The 16,004-nt window shown below is 48.9% G+C and overlaps 7 protein-coding genes across 7 annotated transcripts; 2 read left to right on the top strand and 5 right to left on the bottom strand.

The window, feature by feature from the left end:
- Positions 1-55: 55 nt before the first annotated feature.
- P174DRAFT_391709 (60S ribosomal eL36 domain-containing protein) lies at positions 56-1,589 on the bottom strand (the record flags this gene model as incomplete). The annotated part of the gene is made up of 3 exons (XM_024823526.1): positions 56-602; positions 866-1,050; positions 1,340-1,589. 3 exons carry the CDS (start codon positions 1,587-1,589, stop codon positions 519-521), a joined length of 519 nt encoding a protein of 172 aa, XP_024681656.1. The 3' UTR covers positions 56-518.
- An 82-nt stretch (positions 1,590-1,671) lies between these two features.
- On the bottom strand, positions 1,672-3,432 carry P174DRAFT_391708 (uncharacterized protein). The gene is made up of 6 exons (XM_024823525.1): positions 3,140-3,432; positions 3,054-3,073; positions 2,900-2,991; positions 2,466-2,848; positions 2,302-2,397; positions 1,672-2,152 (listed from the first exon to the last, which is right to left on the bottom strand). The coding sequence occupies exons 1-6, from the start codon at positions 3,148-3,150 to the stop codon at positions 1,759-1,761; spliced, it is 996 nt and encodes a 331-aa protein (XP_024681655.1). The 5' UTR covers positions 3,151-3,432; the 3' UTR covers positions 1,672-1,758.
- Positions 3,433-4,227: 795 nt separating this feature from the next.
- On the bottom strand, positions 4,228-7,914 carry P174DRAFT_409006 (MDM20/NAA25 family protein). The gene is made up of 8 exons (XM_024824194.1): positions 7,609-7,914; positions 7,188-7,463; positions 6,938-7,114; positions 6,500-6,840; positions 6,170-6,449; positions 5,351-6,119; positions 5,174-5,286; positions 4,228-5,128 (listed from the first exon to the last, which is right to left on the bottom strand). Exons 1-8 carry the CDS (start codon positions 7,744-7,746, stop codon positions 4,394-4,396), a joined length of 2,829 nt encoding a protein of 942 aa, XP_024681654.1. The 5' UTR covers positions 7,747-7,914; the 3' UTR covers positions 4,228-4,393.
- Positions 7,915-8,287: 373 nt separating this feature from the next.
- Positions 8,288-9,509, bottom strand: P174DRAFT_442918 (uncharacterized protein). The gene is made up of 4 exons (XM_024827696.1): positions 9,284-9,509; positions 8,971-9,078; positions 8,862-8,889; positions 8,288-8,754 (listed from the first exon to the last, which is right to left on the bottom strand). Exons 1-4 carry the CDS (start codon positions 9,376-9,378, stop codon positions 8,731-8,733), a joined length of 255 nt encoding a protein of 84 aa, XP_024681653.1. The 5' UTR covers positions 9,379-9,509; the 3' UTR covers positions 8,288-8,730.
- A 103-nt stretch (positions 9,510-9,612) lies between these two features.
- Positions 9,613-10,235, bottom strand: P174DRAFT_461513 (uncharacterized protein; the record flags this gene model as incomplete). The annotated part of the gene is made up of 4 exons (XM_024830007.1): positions 9,613-9,671; positions 9,734-9,800; positions 9,845-10,057; positions 10,080-10,235. The coding sequence occupies 4 exons, from the start codon at positions 10,233-10,235 to the stop codon at positions 9,613-9,615; spliced, it is 495 nt and encodes a 164-aa protein (XP_024681652.1).
- A 1,541-nt stretch (positions 10,236-11,776) lies between these two features.
- Positions 11,777-13,060, top strand: P174DRAFT_373107 (uncharacterized protein; the record flags this gene model as incomplete). Its single annotated transcript, XM_024822477.1, has 3 exons — positions 11,777-12,150; positions 12,202-12,565; positions 12,617-13,060. 3 exons carry the CDS (start codon positions 11,777-11,779, stop codon positions 13,058-13,060), a joined length of 1,182 nt encoding a protein of 393 aa, XP_024681651.1.
- A 968-nt stretch (positions 13,061-14,028) lies between these two features.
- On the top strand, positions 14,029-15,989 carry P174DRAFT_505087 (uncharacterized protein; the record flags this gene model as incomplete). Its single annotated transcript, XM_024831246.1, has 6 exons — positions 14,029-14,512; positions 14,580-14,699; positions 14,756-14,848; positions 14,918-15,070; positions 15,097-15,307; positions 15,340-15,989. Exons 1-6 carry the CDS (start codon positions 14,414-14,416, stop codon positions 15,987-15,989), a joined length of 1,326 nt encoding a protein of 441 aa, XP_024681650.1. The 5' UTR covers positions 14,029-14,413.
- Positions 15,990-16,004: the final 15 nt, after the last annotated feature.

Below are 16,004 nucleotides of genomic sequence, written 5' to 3'. Positions count from 1 at the left end.
TTGTGTATTTTAGAATGACCAATGACTACGATCTATTTACGGGCATGCTCGCAATATGCTCGGCTTTCGCCGTCGACTTGATGCCATGGAAGTCGAGTGCATAAAGATGACGGTAGACGTTGACGACATTACGGAATCTCCGCAATGCATTTGCTGCCAGCGATGAGAAACAGAAGAGCGTTGGCAAAGAATTATATCCGCGTGACAGGTGGATCGATCAGAGAGAAAGCATTCCGATAGAATAAAAGTAGTGTTAGGTTCAAAGTCACCGAGGCCGTAAGACCAGCCCGAAAAACTCCCAGTTGCATTAGATTCAAGAGATCCATTTTGGTATTTAGTCCATGCCTATTGCATCATGATTCTTGTCCCTTCCATTGGACTTTTTGACGGATTGAATGTTACGGACAACAATTCCTGGTTCCATGCGCCAACTCAGCAACCGAAACGATCTCACTTAAATTTCGTTATCTCGTTCTCTGGCGATAATAAACACATTTTCAGAGGAAGGAAAAACGAATTTAGTGACCAGCCACACGTCTGGACTCGGCGATGACTCTCTGCATGTCCTCAACCTTTCTCTTGCCACGGGAGAAGGTACCGAGCTATAGCACATGATTTGTTAGCATTGTTCATGAACGATTGCGGAAGTTCTCAACAAGTGTTCCCCCAGCTCGCTCCACAAGTCGGTGATGGCAGTCTCCGTAATTGAAGTGACAGAATCGTTGAGGGCGTAGTGTCCAAATGACAACTGCCGTATGCTTCATCAAATTGTACTCCGAAGCGCAGAAGACCGCAGTCATGCAATTCCCAGGGAAGCGAGCAAAGGAACACCCGTGAAGACCAATATCCAGAACTCATGACATACCCTCTTCTTGGCGAGCTTACGAGCTCTCTTGTCCTGAGTGTTTCTCAGAAGTTCGATGATACGACGCTCATAGGGGGCAAGACCGACAACCTCGCGGGCGATGTCACGGACGAAGGCAGTGCGGCGGGAAGACTGGCCCTTGGTGCGGCTGACCCGGGTCTTGGGGGTGTTGAGAGGGTGGTTTTCTATCATGGGAACCCAAGTCAGCTTCACTGATTGTTCCTTATTCCTTATAAACCAAAGTAGAATGCTTCCGATCGGTTTTGTTCAAGTCGGGCCCAATAATTTCGATTGGTACGTCCGTTGTTGTTCCATTTCCTGCCTCTCAAGAAGGAATTCTGTCCTTTTCACAATCCGACAATATATCCCCTCCATATTATGTTCCGTATCCTCAATCCAAATTTCTCGAGATCGACTGGACAAATACCGACCGGAAACATTCTTTTTCTTAGGGAAACGGGAGAGGGATTCAACGTACGTGGCCCTTGTTCAGACCGACCACGATTCCGGAACGTTCCTGCGCCATCTCGACGGTTGTGACTGGGGTTTGGCGACGACGGTGGTTGCTGGAAGGAAGTTGGCGAGTCGACGGTCGTCGGTGCGGATAGAATCGCGATGGAGTTTGCAAAGTTTTGGTTGGTCGCCCGCGTTGGTGCGTAGGCGAGCGATTAGGGCTTAGGGCTAGGGTGGCTGACCTACATCCGTACAGCGCCCTTGCCCGCATGGGGACTTGCCGTACCAGGATAAGAGCCTGTGCTTTACCTTTTCGGGAAGGTAAGCTTCTTCATCTGCCCTGTGTACGCATGATGTACCTTATTATTCGACTCCTACTGAAAGTTGACGCACTCATATCCTTAAAAGTGAAAGAATATTGCGGGAATATATAAGATGCCTCATCCTCGCTGAGACGCAACATCCACCTCCACTGTCTTTAAAATCCCCGAACGATAGTCTAACCCATGTCCAGCGCCTCCACTTTCGAATTTATAACTGTCCGACGCCACGTTTTGAGGTTCAAGTATACCCACCTGGGCACTGGCAGTCGTGTAACTGGCCCCTGAGAAGATACGTCCTGTGTGCTCCTCAGGCTGTTGCTCAATATCATCCAGCTCGCAGTTGGTGCTCCGGCAGAGCTCGGTCATGCTAAGGCCGCCGCTCGATTTTTTCTTTTGACGTACGGACCAGCTGGTGGGCCAACTGATTACTTCCATCGCTTTCTTCGCCGAGCGGGATGAATAGATGGTGCTTGCACTCGAGATTAGGGCACATGCTCGCTTGAAGAAGTGTCTGAAGAAGGTTGGTAAAGCCGGCATACAGCTGGCTATGATCCCGGAGGTGACCTCGGCAGACCTTCATTGGAGAACAAAGACAGCACAGTCAGCAATTTGATCGTAAATGAGAGACATAATGACCGGCGTCTGAGGAAATCGCCTTACGTCCATAAGAACTCGGGGAACCAGTCGTAGGTCTTGTCCTTGACGGTTTTGTTCTGCACACTGACCACAAGGCGCATGATACTGCACATACAAGCGCTATGTGCAATTATCTTGGTCAGTCCGAGAATATATCATAGCACCGAATAACAAAGGGTGATTCTCACAAGATGCCAGCAGCGAAGATCGTGGATGTGCCCCATTTCTTGGAGTTTCTCATTTGCAAGCGCCACACACTCACAATAGGCAGAACCAGTATCAGGAAGTCTGACGCAACATTGATTGAGGAAGTCACAATGATGGGGATATTGATATTGATGCAGTGCCCTTTGAGGGTCTTATCCCAGATCTTCGCTCGAGGCGAGCATTCGAAGATCTTCACGATCGTGTCTGCAAAGTAGAACCCCAAGTTGAGCCATATGAGCGCGTGGATGCAGAAGAAGGTCTTGCTTCTGAAGGAGGGAGCAAATACGCGTAAGTAAAGCAGAAGGATTGATAGTTTGGTGATGAAGATCAGAGGGCCATAGACTATCTGCGAGGTATTTGCCCACTGAACCTCATCAGCGAACACACTAAACCCGCGTGCAAGGCGCTCACTCACCTTGCTATATCTCCGCAGATCAGATTCATCCACTTCCCATATATGAATGCCATTACCATATTTGTCAGCCTCAAATGTGATCACGACGTATGCTAACAGTCCAAGCTGGTGTTTATGAGCAACTCATTATCCAAATCATAAAAGTGAGCCATACCCAGGCGAGAACGCAGCAAACTATGGGGCCACTGTCTCAGCGCTTGATAACTTGAATAATGATCCTCATGCGGGGATTTCACGTACAGTCTTCCCATCCTGGTGCTTTAGTGATAAGTAATTTCGAGTACATCCGCATCCAGACAAGAACTGTACTTATAGCGAGGCATGTCGCCTGCGTGACGATGTTCCAGTAGCGCACCGAATCTCGGTAGTCATATGTATGGACTTCGCTTGCAGAGGATTGCATGCCCTCAGGAACAGTCATCATGCCCTGTTAGATAGGCTTCTTTGTAGGAGCAATCCCAGTGTCAAGGACTCCGATAAACTATATGCGAGATCAACACAAGGGCATCAGCAACTCTACAGTGTAGGTGTAGCTTCCATCGGGTCCATTTTTCGCTCTGCAAGTGCAAGTCGAGATCCAGAAAGAGAACAAGCACCAGAGGGTTGTAATCCGCAGCAGCAATCATCCGTCGCAGCGGCACTGAACACCAGCAGCTGGTGATGTAGCATCCAGCATGCGCCCATGGCAGCCAAGAGGACGATCAAAATCACACTTGCGGTGCGATTACCTGCATACACTACGGTCCATAAGCTTACTGCTTCGCCATCACACATGACGAAGAATGCCTGGTACAACCGAATTAGAAACCCTGCGACACAGAAATAGAACGGATCGATATACAAGCCTTGATCTGCGCGTGGAGACTGACAAACAACCCCATTACCCTTGCCCAAGGCTCATATTTGATGGAAGGACAAGGATTCAGGAATGGAGCTGGGCCGGCTGTGTAACCCTCGAGGTGGTCGTTGTGTTACTGGCCCGTATTCTGAGTGGATTCGGAACTGATGGAGGAGAGATGACTCGCGTATCACACTTCTGGCCATGAGGATGCAGGAATGTAAGGGATTAGCATCCTGGTGCAGACGGACATGTTGGTGAGATTCGAGAATGCAGTTTTTGAATGAGTCTGGGTTATCTCGCTCAGTGTGTGATTATAAAGACCTATGTATACTAGCACAAGTAAGGTCGCTGCTCGATGAGAACGTATGGACTGGAGCGTAGGACGGTGGAAGGCTATATCCGTGACACAGTGGTGGTAGTTTGACTGTTTGATGCACGTGCTAGCAGTCACGAAGAGACCGTTGAACTGAAGAGGCAATGTATCACTGCTCGCCGTTGAAGGCTACCACACGTGTTTGTGATTCACCATCCATGGCAGGGTGGTTAGTCCCTTCGAATTCTATGAAGCCAGGCATTTTTATCTGTATAGAATCGGTATATACACATATATCCAAAATTCAGTTGGAGTTCGTCTCTAGATCACCGTGACCCAATCACAGCTTCACAGAGAGCGCTCCATCCAGGCTTCCCTCCCAGCTTTCCATTAGCTCACCACAGACAAGTTCCAGTGCTGGCATGTCAAGCGTCTTCTCGAGCTCGGTCCGAAGTTGCTGACCACCAGCCAGAACGAGGTCGACCAGGGAGCCAAGCATGCCTGGCTCGGAGATTCGCGACTTGAGAGCACGAATATTTGCTCTCGCGCTTTCATACGCTTCCCCAATCAAGCCGGCCAATTTTTCGACACGGTCCTTGGGAAGCTTTGCTGTCTTAGAACCCTTCTTTGATGCGATAGTATATATAAAGGACAATGCCTTGAGGCACTCGAGTACGAGGAAAGCGTCATGTAAATATTTCCATGATGGAGCCGAGGGAGTTTCCGGTTTCAAGAACACTGCAGTTCTCGACACAACAGGGGAGAGTTTCGCGCCGTCCAAGGCGAAGTCCTTTGATGTGAGCTCGAGCCACTGCTCCACCTGCGATAGGCAGGCGTCAACCTCTTCTGAACTGACCGATTTTGATCCGCTGAGAAGCTTTGCCACTTTGAGGAGGTTCAGATGTAGCTTGACGCTCTCTATTTCAGAAGCGGTCATCTCGGACTCGGCGTCTGAGCCCAGGAGATCATCCAGGCTAGGCACATCAAAATCTGAAGACACCGGTTTTTGAGCAGCAAGGTTCTTCAAGAGGTCGAACAGTTGATCTGTCAATTGAGCCGATTTCACCCAACGTTCCTAAACAGCATTAGTCACGTTCTATCCAGAGACAAGAAGACTCACCTTAGGCAGAGGTCCCAAACGCACTCGCTCCTCAAAGGTAGCCTGGCCCGGTGCTTCACAGTTCATAAACGCATCAAAAACGCGTTGATCTACCGTGGGAGATGTCTCTCTTGCTGAAATGGCCGCTCAGGTTAGCATTTGGCTTGGTATATTCCGCTGGAGATGAAAAATTCTCACCCAAATCACTGTACCGGCCCATATTGTCTCCTCCAGCTAACCGCTGTATCCGCTTCACATCTAATGCCCACATTTTACGGCAGATACTGTGCTTGAGCCGTCTCTGAAGGTCAATGGTTCCTTCCACATTCACATAACTGCCGTATTCCAACCCATTCGTCCTGTTCCTAACTGTCGTGACATCCGCAGTCCGGTAAAAGTTGAGGGCTTGTACAAATGCGGATTGCGGGTGGAAGTCCTTGTACTCTGCACCTTCAACTGGCGGTGCTGAATGGGGGTGGATAGTTGCTAGCCGTGTAAAGAGATTGTGGGCCACTGTTTCATACTGCAGCTGTTTGACAGATAGTTTGCTGAACGTCCTAAGAGCCAGGGATCCTGCGCCCAAGCGAAGATATATCCGAACAAGCAGCAGCAGCGCGTTGTAGTTATGAGGAGAGTCAAGCAAGAGACGCTCCAGAATACCCGCTGCGCGAATCAGACTGGTGTCCGGGATTTGGTCCGGCTTACCATTGATCCAGCCTCCACTGAACCGAATGAGACTCATAGCGGCGAGCAAGCAAAGGTCGTCACTTGGCTGACTCTCGATGGTCGAGCCGGCTGCGGTACGCTCAGGACGCTTTGCACCGCGGAAGATCTGGAGGCAACGCGAAACAAAATCTTCGACTTTTGGCTGTGTGGCATTGGCCTCGTCGGCCGAAAGCAGGAAGCAGTACTCGAGTTTCAGAGCATTGATCGCCGGGACGTCCTTAAACGGATCGTTCTCCTTCATCTAGAGAGTTAGTGAACAAGGACGTAGATCGCAATCATAACTGGACATACATCGCCTTGAATCCCATTGGTCCGAGACGCATATTGAATGAACTCCGTTAGAGATCCCTTATCCAAATCGGACAGGTATTTCCGAAGGTCTACGAAGCAATACAGTTTGGTTTTATTTCGATCAAAGTATTCCTGGCACGCGGTGATCAATTCATCGCTCTTTAGGCTGCCGGACTTGAAGCTCCAGTGAATCAAGTCAAGGCGGGCCAATTGTGCGTTTCGTGATCTAGGAACAGCCTTGATGAACTCATCGATGAACTTCCTGATCTCGGCAGTAGTTCTATGACCGTTATTAGCCTATCAGGGGTCTCTTCTCCAAAGTCGACTTACTCTGTGTTCTTGATATTCTGAACTGAATGAACAAGTAAGCTCCAGACAGCCCAGTCGTCGCGCTCTTGTAGAGTCTTCTCCTCTGATTCATTAGTCGGAATCGCCAGAAGGTCCCTCGCGTAGGAGAGACCCTCAGCCCACATCTCGGCCTTCTCCAAGCCAGAGAGCTTTTCTCCAACGAAAGGCCAATCGTTTTGGACAATCCGTGAGCTCAGGCCCACGTTATGGCTAGCAAGGAGCTTCACAACCTCCGAGTGACGCCCCTGAGATTCGCAGATCTTGATGAGTAGTAAAAGCTCCTCGGCGTTTTGTATGGCTCTGGGAGTGCTCAGCAACTCTTTCTGTTGTGATGGGTATAAGAATCATTTCATCAAGCCGCGAAGATACATAGCGTGGGAGTCCCCGAACACGGAGAGAAAAGGGGAAGGTTGAACATACTGGATCAGCAGGGACGCTATCTGCAGCTTTGGAGGCCATACGATAAGCCAGTGTCCCAAAGAGCTTCCGTTCGGCCTCCGAGCTGTTCTTGTCCACGGCAACAAGGTAACTGAGGAAAATAGCCCAGAAATAGTATTTACGCGTCTTGGGGAAGTTGCTCTGAAGGCTCATAGCCGCCTGAAGAACAGTTAGGCGCGAAAGAAACTCAATCGTAGGAATGCGGGTAATTCAGTTCAAGTACAGCACTGACCTTCTGTGCTGATTTCCAGTCGTCTCCCTCGAATGCATACGAAAACCACCTCAACTGAACTTCTAAGTCCTGCGGTTTCGCTTTGGCAGCCTTCTCCCACAAGCTTCTCATAGTATCCTCTTGGCCGCCTATCTTCTGTAGCGTCTCCTGCAAGATCTCGAGTGTGTCTAAATCTGTCGTTGGTGGCTCTAGCTTGCACAGCTCCAGCGTTTCGGCGAGGCCGCGCTGGCGATGGGCGTCGTCCGCATGGCGGTATAGGATCTCTGCTTTCCACGCCTATTGGTCACGAACAGAAATTAGCTGCCATTTGCGGACAATGATGCAAGAACGAGCTCTGTCACATTGCTTGGAAGCAACCGAAATAGTGAAACGGAACACTGGTCGCGCCAATAACACCCAAGAGCGGTAGTGGATGTTTTACCTTGAGAAATCTCGAGTCCTCTCCTTTTTTCATGCGCTTCTCGATGAGTTGTAGAGCTTGCTTCAAGTTCTGCCCATCAATGGCGTCCTGAATTTGCTTGTTCCGCCGATGAAACACGGCGTCGTTGGTGGCCGACATTCTTGAATCAGAAAGCCCGACGGTAACAATCTGAGATAAGATCTAGTAGACAGGGAGAGAGGTCAAGGCAATGACCAGATAAGGTCGTTTGCTGCCCAGCCGAGCACAGCACAGATGTGCGGGGAATCGAATTGAAGAATGCGGAAGATGAGGGGAGGATCAATTGGCTGTATCGGAAATTCTTATCGTTGTATGTTTGGCGGGGAGAGACTCATCCCGAGGCGGTGATGGCTGAGGTCAGTCGACAAGCTATTGTCCTTCCAAATGTCTCATTGATACTGCTATAGATCATCAATTGAATCTCTTGTACTATTGGCTCTTTTGCTTTACTTAGTGGGCGACTATATTGTAATCCTAAGAAAATCCACAAAAGGTGTCTTTCATAGGTCTTCATTCCCAGCATCACAATACTATCTATATAAATCTCTCAGAAGCACAAGCTCTCCGCGAAGCACGGTACTGAGGAAAGCAGTATAAACACAAGGAGGAATTTACAAGCTCTCAGGTAAATGTAGCGCAGCCATTTCATAAACGATGATAAATTCCACAGTAGTACAATACACGATAATATACAAGTTCAAAAACTTCGCTCGAACTCCAAAGCGCAAACTCCGGTTAAACACCCCTAATTCGAAACAGTCGACTCTTGTAAGCCTGCCCCAAATGGACTGAAGGTCTCGCCTGAGCGTACAGTAGGTACGCAGTTGCATAACAAAGCACCACAGCGAATCCGTTCCTGCCAATAGGACCTCTAACGCCTGACTTGAGTTGGAGAGAACGAATCCGATCTTCAGGTATTACCTGCATCTTCAGGACCAGTGATATCTGCCCTGGGAAACCGATAGGATGCCAAAGTTCATAATGTTTGACTGTTGGCGAGGGAATTATCCCGCTATACTGCATCCCAGAGCTCTAGAGCGGTGGTGCAGAGGTGGCATCATCGACAGCGCTGGAGCCGCTCTCCCCTGATACCAGGACAGGTGACTAGTTGAGCTTCTTCTGGGTCAACTGAAATAATATTAGCATGATAATCGCATAGTTCCCCCTGGGCGCCGTCCTTGCTCCCATCTGGGCTGTTTTGACTCTGATGAATGACATTAACTAGTTCAACCTACCCATTCCTTTTTGCAGTCACGATAGGCTCTTTCAGAAAACAGATTAGCTCATGTAAGCCCACAAAATTGAATACCAGCACAGTTGCAGGAAAGAATGGAATAAACGTACTGGAAGTAGTCTCCACACATATCTTTGTCAAAGGCGTTCCGCTTCATGCACTTGAGACTTCGATCTGCGAAATCCTGGCATGGGTCATAGTATTCACTCGCATGTTTACTGTATCAAGGTCAGTCCCTTAGTTGCTAAACAAGAGAGCATTGTCTGAAGCAGAGACTGGTGAAATTCAGAAGCAACGAGAGTTGGATACATTTCATGCCCTCCGAGGATTACCGGACAACAAAGGTCTTCAAAACTATCACAGAACACAATAAAATACAACAGACGGCACAGAGATCTCGAAGAACAGGAGTAATCAGCTTACTTGGCAAATTTGCGCTCCGCTTTCTCCCAAGCATTGGGTTGCCCTGGCTGTGATGACTGCTGTTGTTGGTCGGCTTGGGATGATTGCGATGACATCTCTCCTATGAATGGAAGGCCTCGGGCTCAGGATACGGACTATTTTACACAAGCTGAGCCACACAATAAGATGAGATGATCGTGGTCTTGTATCTGTGAGTGTATCTGAACAATTGCGATCTTTAATGATGTTCCAGCCTCCATGCGAACGATACATGGACTGGTGCCGAGGAAAATCCGGCCCGGTCCCACAGTCTTGGCATATGGAGATACTTCGTCTCATAGATAACTTAACTACGTATATACTTCTGCAATCCACCAAGATTTACACTTTAGCACTGTGTTCTGCTGTTCTGATGAAGGATGTAATTTACATAGACAGCCATCCTCACTTCCCGACAAGTCCTACAACTACCACAATCTCGTCCAGCAATGATCTTCTTCGGTGTTACTACAAAATCGGTTCCTTCTCTCCTAGGTTCCTTTCTTGTTAGTGAAAGTTCCCGGAAATTATAGTTGCCTTCACTGCTGCACAATGTAGAAAATGTTGGGGTAGTTCAGCCTCCAGAAAAGCCCGAAAATAGGCCTCCCGGCTAGGAGGATGTAGATCCCCTATGGTCTGCATGAATCTCCAGTCATTTGCATTTCCATCCTCCCAGTGATAGGTGCAGGCTCGGCAGAAGGTGCCCGGCTCCAATGTCTGCGTATGGCGATCCCAGTACGGAAATGTAACTGTCGCCTGCATTCTCCACGAGCCTGACTCTCCGTTGTTGCCGAGTATTGTAGGAAGTAGGAATAGATTGGCGCCGAGGGCGTCGAGTGGAATTTCCTTGTTGCTTTTGTCTTTTCCACTCCTGAACTCGGTGTTGGTAGTTTTCTTCCAGTTGCTCCCGACGGGTCTTGTATTCCTGCCTCATCGCCTTGTAACTCCCATGCAGCTGTTTACCCAACGCTTTTTGCTTGGGTAACGTCAGCTAAACGGCGTTTAGGTGTGAAAATGGTGTAAATGATGGGAAGTGATTTGACGTCCTTCTGGGTCAGCCCAAAGCGCAAGCAAACATCTGTCACTGGTGCTACTTTATACTCGGGTCGGAGATAATTGCATTTATAGCATGACCGACTGACTGTTGGCAGGTAAAGGTAGGGGCCAAAAACGCCACATGTCCGGCGCCAGGGATGGCAGAACTCTGTAAATATCCACTGGATTGGGAAATGCGACGAGCATCTCGTAGCATCCATGAGACGCAGCGTGTTTGGGGCATGCTTCCTCAACAAGCAGTACGCAGGGAGTGATTCTACTAAGTGCCTTGATGTGGTGTCGACGCGACGCAGCATTCCCAGGCTGGCCAGGTCCAGGTTGAGCAATATCAAGTGGATAATGTGGGAGAGAGGTAATCAGTGCTTTGGATCTTCGATGGGTCGTCGATGCCTTGCTTGTGGAGCTTTGTATAGTTTCCTGGTTCGGTCTGGAAAGAAATGAAGCCCACCGTGACGCAAGTTATTGCACCGGTATGCTATACCTGAGGTCATCTCTGGTAGATAAGAGGGCAGAGGATTCCCGGACAGACAAACTTAGGCCACCTACGAGGACGGTTAAGGTCTCAATGAGCAAGTTAGATACATCAGGTACGCCCTCGTCATCCACTTACCATCTGCTATCTTTCCAGTAATGACGACATTACTACGCCCTCAACAGGACCTCTACTTAGACTTATAATAGGGTGGGAAAGCAACAACGATTTCAACTTCAATCAAGCCAGAAGTCTATGGACAATCAGAGGGCTAAGGCCACATATCCTATGTGGCCAAATGTCCTTAGGGAGCTATACTTGTGATTCACAAACAGTGACAAGAAAGGAGCTCCTGCTTAAGGGACTTATGCTAACTAAATCAGACTCTAATTAACAGTTAGCAAAATAGAAGTTTAGACAAGACCTACAGAGCCCATTATTATCATATATGATTTGCAGGCCTGTTAGTAGCTAGTTTAATAAGTAGGACCCTGCCCATAGCGAATCAAATAAAGTAACTTCTACTACCAGAGATCTCATTTATAGAGTCCATTATTATACTAAGAGCTTGCATGTAAGGACGAAGTAAAAAGCTATTCATTTACGAGATTCACTACTTCATAGTGAATGTATGTACTGATAGTATGAGATTATATATGCAATAATTTAGGATCGCCTATTATCGATACTCAGTATTCACACAACACAAGTGCCTGAAGGGATAATCATGCTAGTTCGAAATCTCTCTCTTATTCTCTTTCTTCTCCTCTCCACAACACCAGTTTGAGTTGACTAGGCTTATAGGAATACGTACTCGCATTTCTAATCGAAGTGGTTCAGGTTGGAATCGGTATTGAAGACGTAAGTTCCCCTCGACAGCCCATTGCCAGTAGTTGCAGGTCCATGGATGATACATGTTATGGACTGACAAATCCAGAACCAGAACAATGGCAGCTTCTGGGGCACTTTCTTCTGCTCCATCCACAGATCTAGCGTTTGATCTTCACACCAACAATACCGGAGATGCAGGATTGGAGAGTCATTCCTCTCAGCCACAGAAGCAGGCCGAAGCGGAGTTCGTCGAATTCGACCCAGCTAAGCATCTCAATTTTACTCCTCCTTCGAAGGTCTACACCATGGCAGAGCTCGGATACCCAGAGCGTCGTGCTATTTCTCCTGTTGGCGTCTCCGAACCCTTCCCAATGTTCTCTGCCGAGGCCATTCAAGTCATGAGAAAGGAAGCCCTTAGAGAGGAAGTCTTTGTCAAGTATCACTGCTCTAGCGATCTTGCCAAGGGCCAACTTAGAGGTTATGCTGCAGAGTGAGTTTGTGATGTCTTCACTCACTTCGAATCGCGCTCTGACAATCGCAGGTGTGCCCCGTTTGTGTACGACGCCTGGAAACATCCCCAGACTCTCGCTATTGTTTCTCAAATTGCCGGCCTTGATTTGGTTCCCGTCATGGATTACGAGATAGGACATATTAACATTTCCGTCCAGAGCGAAGAGGACAAAGCCAAATTTCTCGCAGCGGTGGCGGAGAAGAAAAGTCAGGAGGCTGGCAAGAATGTTTCCGACAGTGCTTGGGAAGACAAGGATCCGATCGTAGATTGGCACACTGACGGCTATCACTTTGTCTGCGTGGTGATGCTCTCCGACTGCGAGGACATGATTGGGGGAGAGACAGAACTAAGAAAAGGCAATGGCGAAACGATCAAGATCCGGGGCCCCCAGATGGTAAGTCGGCTTTCACGAGGGGTACAATACAAGTTTAACCAGGTCCGCCAGGGTTCGGCGGTAATCCTCCAGGGACGGTACATCGAACATCGAGCCCTTCGCGCCCTGGGAATGACCGAGCGGATCACCATGGTGACCTCCTTTCGCCCACGGTCTGCGGCGATTCCCGACCACACGGTACTGACCACTATCAGACCGATTTCTGACCTTGGCGAGTTGTATCATCAGTTTGCAGAATACCGCTTTGAGATTCTCGAAGATCGTCTCAGGGGAGTCAACAAGTACATGCGGGACCGGAAGCGTGACAACCGCCGCTTCAACACGGCATTCCTGAAGCAGTTCATTCATGAACAAATCGAATTCTTGGAGCACATGGATCGAGAGATCGTTGAAGATGAAAAGGTCATCAAAGGTGTGACTGGCGACGGCCACCTCATTTCAGAAGATCTGAAGCTGAAGCAGTCCAAGAAACGTGAGCTCGCTGCGGCAGAGTAGGCTGACGCTGCAGTGGAACATGCACATATCCCCTTTGTCATTAGACTCCAAGACTCAGTTCCCTGTGTCGCCTTCAGTACTCTGGGGCAAGCAGCTTTAAGACAGTTTCTCAGTAGGTAATTGAGTCTAGTCTCGCGTCCCTTTTCTTACTCCTGGCTAGTACTGCGGATCACAATGCTTCCGAGTCTTGGTTATTTGCTGATCTGGGTTCATCTCCACTTTCGTGATGTCTTTACCAATGACTTTTCATGATATCCGGTGCCCAATTCATGACAATATTTGTTCCAGGCAAGTCGTAGCGTCAAAAACTGTGACGAGTCTAAGCACGTTAGCCAATATCAATCCGAATGCAGCACATCAAGCTGTTTCCCCAAACTGCTGACAATACTTAGGAGGCCAATTTTGATAATATTAATGACATATGACTGCTCGGTAAGCTGGCTCAAAAGCAAACACCTCAACATATGCCTATTGAGCAGCCGAGTTCGACTCAGAGCAGAGAAGGAGACAATGGCAGGCTTGTTGAATGATTAAAGCTGCACAATAATGCCCTTCATCACCAGGGGAAATTAGGCCTCAGCCATTCAGGAGTACACCGTCTTGCATCTTATCTTATTATTTATTAAACTATTTGCTCTTGTGTATGTTCAAGGACTGAAGTGTCATTGTCAATTCAGAGGCCCACACTGCTATTATTGGATAATAGCTGCCATATTCAGGCCAGAAACAGGAGACCAGGGACAGTCAGACGATCACATGAAGATAGGTCAAAGATGATTGACTGTTTGATTGATGGATTGTGAGGTGTCGAAAGGGGCTTGTTGAGCCATCGCATCGAGTCCATTGGAATGCGCAGTCAGGTGACCTGCCGCCTATTGTCTGACGCGGTGTTTGTTCAGTTTGCGCGCGGAACCTCCGAAAAAGAAAGTAATGCTCACGTCGCCGTGTCCTGGCTGAGGACCGTGGTTTATCGACCACGAACTTTTTCTTCCTTCGTCTTCTGCTTCTGCTTATCTCCTTTTCTCAAGTCTCCTTTCCCCTTCGCTTTCTTCCAGCTATTCTATCATCCAATCTTCGCTGGGACGAATCACCGAATCCTCGAGGGATCGTCCCGCGGTTCGCCATTGGGATCTGACCTCCTCCGGCCGGACCCTTCTATACTTCAGACAAAAAGGTGGCTGCCGCGTTTTTGAAGCTTTGCCGACAGAGAACCCCGAATCTTGCCACTGTCGCAGTATTTTGCAATCTCGATCGCGCGGTTGTTCGCACATGTGTTTCCTTGTCATTGCAGGGGTTTTCGGAGTAATATCGACATCTTTCTCCTCCTGGGGAGAATATTAGCCCATCAAGCAAATGTCGCCTTCTACTACCGCGGGAGCCAGGTCCACCAACGGCCCCGATAATGTGAACTCGACAAACTCGACAAGTGGATTGGGGGACGGTGCATCAGGAGTAAGTAGACTAAACTTGAAATTACCCAAGGTCTCCGCCAGACCGATGCTAAAATAGTCTCGCACAGCTCGTTCAAACGCTACAGGGACATGTAGACGACATCAGATCTCTCTTACAATGTGGTATTTGTGTTAAGCCACTTTATGAGCCTTTCACAATCGCGTGTGGGCATACCTTCTGTTACACTGTTAGTTTGGTTAAAGTTCCCCATTATTCGGACGAAATATCTAACATTCGGGATAGTGCTTGTCATCGTGGTTTACTTCGGGAAGATCGAATAAAACATGCCCCGACTGTCGAGCGCCGGTAAAAACCCAGCCTGCGCCTGCCTACTTGGTGAGATGCCCTCTGTTTTCTGAACAATGTCAGTCTTCAGGACTCTTGCGCTAACATTACGTTTTGAAGATTCGTTCAATCGTCCAGCTGTTCACGAGTCGAGCAGAGCTCCTGGATAAAAACGAGACAACAGCTCAGCATGAGCATTGTCAGCGTGAGGAAGCTGAGAAAGTGGAGCGCGACAGAAGGAATACGCATCCAAGAGAAGGGGGTTGTTCCGAGGTACATTCAATAAGCCAATCCGTCAGGCGCCCATCATCGATGTTGAAGATAATGTCATTCGCTGTCCACGCTGTTCTTGGGAACTTGAAGATGATGCCGGCTGCGCACAATGTGGATACCTTCGAGACGATCAATCAGTATCGGACGCTTCCGATTCCGTGACGGGTTGGACCGAAGAGGACGAGAACTCTGAGATGACTGATTACTACGATGACGAAGTTGAAGTCGGGTTTGGCGGTGGCTACCGCAATGGGTGGGATCTTGATCAGCTTTTCCACCATTTGACTCCCGCGCTTCGGGCCAAATTCAACGCCTCCCTTCCGTCGACTCAGCAAGCCTTGACTACTCGGATATCGACGGCTATGATGACGCGGATGAGGATGCCGACATGGATTCTTTTATTGATGACGACGAACATACCGGCCGCGATTATGTCTCTGATTCAGATATATCTACCGTCGTCGGTGGGCCGGACCGCAATGGAGCGCACTACGACGTGTCACAGTTGGACACTGACTCTTCAATGACACACACTAGTGATGACGAGGATAGTTTGAACAACCTTACGCCAACTGGATCCAGCGTCCTGGACCACGACGAGCAAGATGGACACAACGACGACGATGATGACGATGACGAGCCTGTACGGCCGCCCGTTAACGCGAACCGTCGTCGTCGGGAACCCACGTACGATGAAGTAGTGATATCAGTGAGACATGGGTCGTCACCCCCGCATGTTTTTACCACGAGGACTTCCCACTCGGCTCGTGGTGGTACCTCATCTCATCGGAGTCAAGCGTCTACTGCGGGATCATCGGCCTACAATGCGATTAACGTGGAAGATGATTCTGACGAGGGCCCCGTTGGACCGTCACGGCGGGCACGAAACAGACGAGGTTGCAGGGTCCATGCCTACTGAGCAATCACCGTCCTC

This window comes from Aspergillus novofumigatus (genome assembly GCF_002847465.1).
Source record: "Aspergillus novofumigatus IBT 16806 chromosome Unknown P174scaffold_5, whole genome shotgun sequence".
In the NCBI taxonomy this organism is placed as follows: domain Eukaryota; kingdom Fungi; phylum Ascomycota; class Eurotiomycetes; order Eurotiales; family Aspergillaceae; genus Aspergillus; species Aspergillus novofumigatus.
The sequence above is the reverse complement of the archived record's forward strand: the minus strand, read 5'-3'. Positions and strand labels throughout refer to the sequence as shown.

Excerpts from the sequence above, each read along its gene's own strand:
- P174DRAFT_409006 (XM_024824194.1), bottom strand. The coding sequence starts at position 7,746 with ATGTCGGCCACCAACGACGCCGTGTTTCATCGGCGGAACAAGCAAATT. Across the intron at positions 7,464-7,608 it reads AGGACTCGAGATTTCTCAAG|GCGTGGAAAGCAGAGATCCT; the intron begins GTAAAACATCCA and ends CGTGACCAATAG. Across the intron at positions 5,129-5,173 it reads GTTTGGGACCTCTGCCTAAG|GAACGTTGGGTGAAATCGGC; the intron begins GTGAGTCTTCTT and ends AATGCTGTTTAG.
- P174DRAFT_442918 (XM_024827696.1), bottom strand. The coding sequence starts at position 9,378 with ATGTCATCGCAATCATCCCAAGCCGACCAACAACAGCAGTCATCACAG. Across the intron at positions 9,079-9,283 it reads GCGGAGCGCAAATTTGCCAA|TAAACATGCGAGTGAATACT; the intron begins GTAAGCTGATTA and ends ACCTTGATACAG. Across the intron at positions 8,890-8,970 it reads ATGTGTGGAGACTACTTCCA|AGCCTATCGTGACTGCAAAA; the intron begins GTACGTTTATTC and ends GTTTTCTGAAAG.
- P174DRAFT_391708 (XM_024823525.1), bottom strand. Across the intron at positions 2,992-3,053 it reads TTTGCTGCGTTCTCGCCTGG|CATACGTCGTGATCACATTT; the intron begins GTATGGCTCACT and ends TTGGACTGTTAG. Across the intron at positions 2,398-2,465 it reads ATCTTCGCTGCTGGCATCTT|CGCTTGTATGTGCAGTATCA; the intron begins GTGAGAATCACC and ends AATTGCACATAG.